General features: G+C 46.0%; 1 protein-coding gene across 6 annotated transcripts in view; it reads left to right on the top strand.

Annotated features, from left to right (window-relative positions):
• Positions 1 to 4,162: 4,162 nt before the first annotated feature.
• LOC138173870 (poly(A) polymerase alpha) overlaps positions 4,163 to 4,964 on the top strand; it is a 77,098-nt gene continuing 76,296 nt past the window's right edge. For all 6 annotated transcript variants that reach the window (XM_069103944.1, XM_069103948.1, XM_069103945.1 and 3 more), the window contains exon 1: positions 4,163 to 4,393. In XM_069103944.1, the coding sequence (XP_068960045.1) occupies positions 4,386 to 4,393 (8 nt within the window). In that variant the 5' untranslated portion in view covers positions 4,163 to 4,385. The remainder of the gene's footprint in view (positions 4,394 to 4,964) is intronic.

Below are 4,964 nucleotides of genomic sequence, written 5' to 3' on the forward strand. Positions count from 1 at the left end.
TAAGATTGGACAGACCTGAGTCCTGGGTCCTAGGACCCTTCCCCCCTTCCCTTGCTGTCAATCAGCCTTAAGCCCTCCAGGAATTTTAGGAATCTCTTAGAGTCCTTCCCCCTTCTTTACTTTGGCATTTGCCAAATAAAGGCAGGTACATTTGGATTGGTTATCCCCTATTTCCTTGTTCTTTGTAAGCCCACCTCCCAGCTAATGGGAGAAGGGAAAGTTAGGGTATAAATTCTAGTTCAGTTTTCTGTAACGTCTCATTCTGCTGGTTCATATTGGTAGAAGGGACACCCTCTTCTTGAAAGAATTAAATAAAACTTCCTCCTCTTTCCTCAAGATACCTCTGATTTTTAATTTTTTTGGGGGTAGGGGATTTTGGGGATCCCCGTACCCCACACAAGGCTATGACCATCTCTTTGTATAACTAAGGTGAAATACAGGATTAGGTCATGGACAATGAATAAGTTGGGCAACTGTGAGGTTAGGGATTGGAGAGAATATCAATATGTATGTTAATGTCCCCTACTACAAGGCAGGAACTGAGGAAGAAAGACTGAGCCAGGTAACTGAATTGAGGACCATAGGAAAGTGTCTGGGAAATCTATCCAGGGCTTCTTAAACTTTTTCCACTCACAACAACTTTACTGGTTTCAGTTTTGTGTGGCCTGAGGGCATGTGTAGTGCAAAATGCTGTGCTTTGTGTTCAGAACCAAGGCTGCAGTGAAGTTCCTCCATGAAACACAAGCACCTCTGATGGGGTACCTGGGGTCTAGGTCAAACCAACTTGTAAAACCAGTCTGTGAAGCTGTAATTTGTCCTTTCCCACCCTTGAGATCTGCCCTTCTCCCTATCCCACACTCCATCTAGGCAACACCCTGTGACCCCTTTGTTCTTATTTAATCTCTTCATTTCTTCTGGGCCTGGCCCACACCCTCCTTTATCCTTGCCTTTTGTCTTCTTCGACCTGGCCCAAATCTTATCTAAACTATCTATTCACCTGCTTCTCTTGGTCAGCTCTGACCTTTGTTGTCTATGCATTGTCTATGCCTTGTCAGCCCTGACAATGGCAGCCCTACCCTTTAAAGGTAAAAGCATGTACCCCTCTCACTTGCAGGTCCCCTAAAGGACTCTTGCCCCCCCCCCCCCAATGGCATAATAATAAACTTTCTCAACTCTAACTCCAAGCAAAGCTGAGCTGAATTCTTTCCAGATGCCCTTACAGATTTCCTGGTCTTGGATGAGATCAGGGTTCCTGCTGAACCTATTGGGATCCCGTCCCCCATCACCTCCGTGTTTGATTTTTAATTAATTTTTGGTTTTGGCATGTTCAAAAACCTTTTACTGTTGCCAATTTTTCTCAACCCCATATGGGGTCACAGCCCACAATTTAAGAAGCACTGGTGGTATACAACAGCTACAAGAATACTGATTGGGTAATAGATATGAATTGAGTGAATCTCAAAGGAGGAGAGGTTATTAAGTAATGGTGGTAGAGACCCTGGAAGTGGTGATGGAAAGCAAGGAATATTTCAACTACTCTGTCACTGGTGAAATATTAGTAAAAGTGTAACCAGTGTGGGAAAGTGTGAGAGACATCCTTAGTCTAGGAATATTTGTTGAAAAGCCAGGAAGGTTTTCATTACATTTATTTTACATTTATTCTTTCTGAATAAAAGAGTAGCTCCTTTAATGGAGCATAGGGACTTAAATTCAAACCCTTTTATGCTGACTCCATTCGAATTTCCCACCTTGTTCTCCATTGGCTAGGTGCAACCTCCTGCCCATGTCATGCTCCCCTCAAACACCTCATCAAGCATGTGTACAAGCTCTTAACTCCCTGCCTGATCAGAAGCCTGGCTCTTCTAGATCCTAGCTCTGATTAGAACCAATCATCTCTGACCCACATTCTGCTATCTTTCAAAGATAGGAGGACTTTTAATCCTGTGGAAACAAAACTCCTCATGATGGGGTACCTGGGGTCTAGGTCAATTTGTGAAACCAACTTGTGAAACCAGTCTGTGAAATTGTAACTGCAATTTGTATTGTAAAATTGTTATCTGTAAAATTCCTTTCCCAACCGACTCTGCCCCTTCCCCCTATCCGAACTAGGCCTAGGCAACACCTTGGGAATCCTTCCTTCTTTCTTAATCCCTCAAGTCTCCTCGGGTCTGGCCCAAATCCTCATGTCTCCTCCGGCTTGGCCCAAATCTTATCTAAACTATCTATGCATTGAGGTCCCTTCCCTCCGGTCAGCCCAGACAATGGCAGCCTTACCCTTTAAAAGTAAAAGCATGTACCTCTCTCACTCACAGGTCCCCTAAAGGACTCTTGCCCGCTGTAATGGCATATTAATAAACTTTCTCAACTCTAATTCCAAGAAAGGCTGAGCTGAATTCTTTCCAGACGCCCTGTTGAACCTATCAGGATCCCGTCCCCCCCCCCAACAATAATTATAGAGTTGAATGTTATTTTAGAGTTCATTAAGTTCAATAATCTATTTTATGGATGAGGAAACAGGTTTATTGAGATTAATATGAGTTCAAGGGCACAAACCTGCTAAGTGGAAGAGCTGACTTTCACACTTAAATAGTGTGACTTGAAATACCCACCTCTATTATATACCTCTAAATACCTCTATTATAATATAATCTAAATACCTCTATTATATACCCACAGCAAGTGACAGTTTATGAATATGAATAAAATTTACTGATTGTAGGGTAATCAGCTTGATGGTACACATTTTTTTCTTTTCCAATTTGAGCTGCAGTGTGTAACATCAAATTCAGGTCTTAAAACAACCTTATGGGGCCACAACAGCTGTCTTCTAGTATTTGATGAATTGTTATATGGAAGCAGGATTAGATCTGTTCTGCTTGACACCACATAGCATAAGGAATAATAAGCAGAATTTATATGAAAGCAAATTCCCGTGTAATAAATAACAATTGTGTCATGTAGTGGAAGGGAATTGGTCAGACTGTCAGGAAATAGGTTCTAGTCTCAACTTGGTTACTAACTAGTTTTACTAACCTAATTTCCCTCTTTAATAAAGTAACAGGGTTTGATTAAATGATCTCTAAACTATTATTCAGTCCTAACAATGCCTGATTCTGAGCTACTAAGAAGTGGAATTGGTTGCTTTGGGGTTACTGAATTTCTCATTACTAGAGGTCTTCAGGAGAGGCAGGGTATAGCACTAGGGAGATGATAGAACATGGTTGGAATTATTTTAATTATTAATTTGAAATACATTCCGTGTTTAGTTGGGGGAAGAGGAATGAAGGACGTTTTAGGAAGGCCACTGACAAGTTTTGAAGTGTCCAGAAGTGTCCAGGATGATGAAGGGCCTCAGGCTAAAGGAAGCTTGAAGAAAACGAAGAGTTTAACTCAGAGAATATTTTTTAGGAGGGGGGTTCGGGGTTCGGGGGGTGTTTAGGGGAACAAGATAGTGGCCTTCATGTATCTTAAGGGCTATCATCCCGAAGCTGGCTAAGCTGGTTCTTCTAGCAATCCTTTTCCCTTACTGTTGAACTTGGACCAGTGGGTTTTAGTTTCAGAAAAACAAATTTAGGTTTCCTATAAGGAAGAACTTCATTAAAAATTACAGTAGTCCAAAAGTGTTTTGGGTTGCCTCTTTGGGTGGGGAACTTTCCCACCTTCAGGCAGAGAAGCTGGGAAGACTGGAGCGGTCGGAGCACGCATGGGACTGCCCCGTGAGATTCCATGATTCCGAGATTCCATGAAATCAGATGATTTAATAAAGAGACGACGGACACAAAACAACCGTGACCAAGCCACAGAGCGACCCTGGCCAGCGCAGCCCCGGAGCCCGGGTCCTGAGCAAGCCCAATTCGGCTCCCCATGTGGGGCAGGGGGCGTCTCTCTCAGGTCCGGACAAATCAGATCGAACCTCTTGAGTCGCTTACAGCCTCTTCCTAAGTCAGCTATACAAATGTTTCCCTTCTGCCCAGTGAGGCGACGAGGGTACGAAAATCGAGGTCCTATCTTCCCCTCAATAGGAAAACAGAACCGGAAGTAGGCCTGGAAAGACGATTGGAGGCGGGGGGGAAAAGCCCTTGGTTTACAAGTGGGAAAAAACTACCATTCCCGTGAGGCAACGCGGCCTCCAGGGGTGGCTGGTACGCAGGCGCCCGCAAGGCGTACGTGGGGGCGTGAGTGGTTCTAGAACGTTGCTGTGGTAGCGCTCGGGCGCCATGTTAGGACGAAGGGGAAGAAGGAGAAGCGCTTAAAGCGGCGGGCGCGGGCGCGGGAGTGGGGTTGGAGCCAGGGCTGAGGCGACCCCCCTCAGCAGATCATGCCCAGGGTGCCTGTGGCGGTGGCTGCGGGGGGGAAGTGACTGGGCGGTGCCGGCGCGAGGGACGATGCCGTTGTAAGTCATTTCGATTCTGTTTTTCAACCTCTACCCCCCACCCCCTCCTAATACACGCTACAGGCCCTAAGGGGCCTAAGAAGGAAGGAAGGGAAGGGATGGTGAGGCCGACTTCTAGGAGGGAGACTTGTAAAGAACCATGCCTCCCTCTCGTTCCCTTCCCCTTCCTAACACCCCGCCTCCCCCAAACTCCTTCCTGGCTGGGTCAGGGGAGCAATTGGGCTGGGGGCCTTCCCCTTCCGGGAGGAGAGGGAGGAACCTGTTTCCCCACTTCCCCTTTGTCCTCCCCCCAACCCCTCGAGTTTTGGGCCTGGAAAGAAATTGCCCACAAGTTAAGCGAGGGTCTTTATTGTGCCCCCTCAGAGCCCCAAGCTCTTACTTCTTAACCTTATTTTTATCGCGGGACTAGAAATAGCACCCCCAGTCCCTTTTATTGAGCAGTGACCAGCACTCTGATTCTTGCAATTCCTCCCTTTTTTCGTTCTACTTGCTCTTGAGCAAGAGTTTTAGGCCAGTCCTGGGTTTCAGAGCTCCAGTGTTTTGTACACCACCCCCCCCCCCCCCCCCCCCC

This window comes from Petaurus breviceps, unplaced genomic scaffold (assembly GCF_028583685.1).
Source record: "Petaurus breviceps papuanus isolate PSGF00001 unplaced genomic scaffold, PetGlider_PUasm1.0 66, whole genome shotgun sequence".
Lineage (NCBI taxonomy): Eukaryota > Metazoa > Chordata > Mammalia > Diprotodontia > Petauridae > Petaurus > Petaurus breviceps.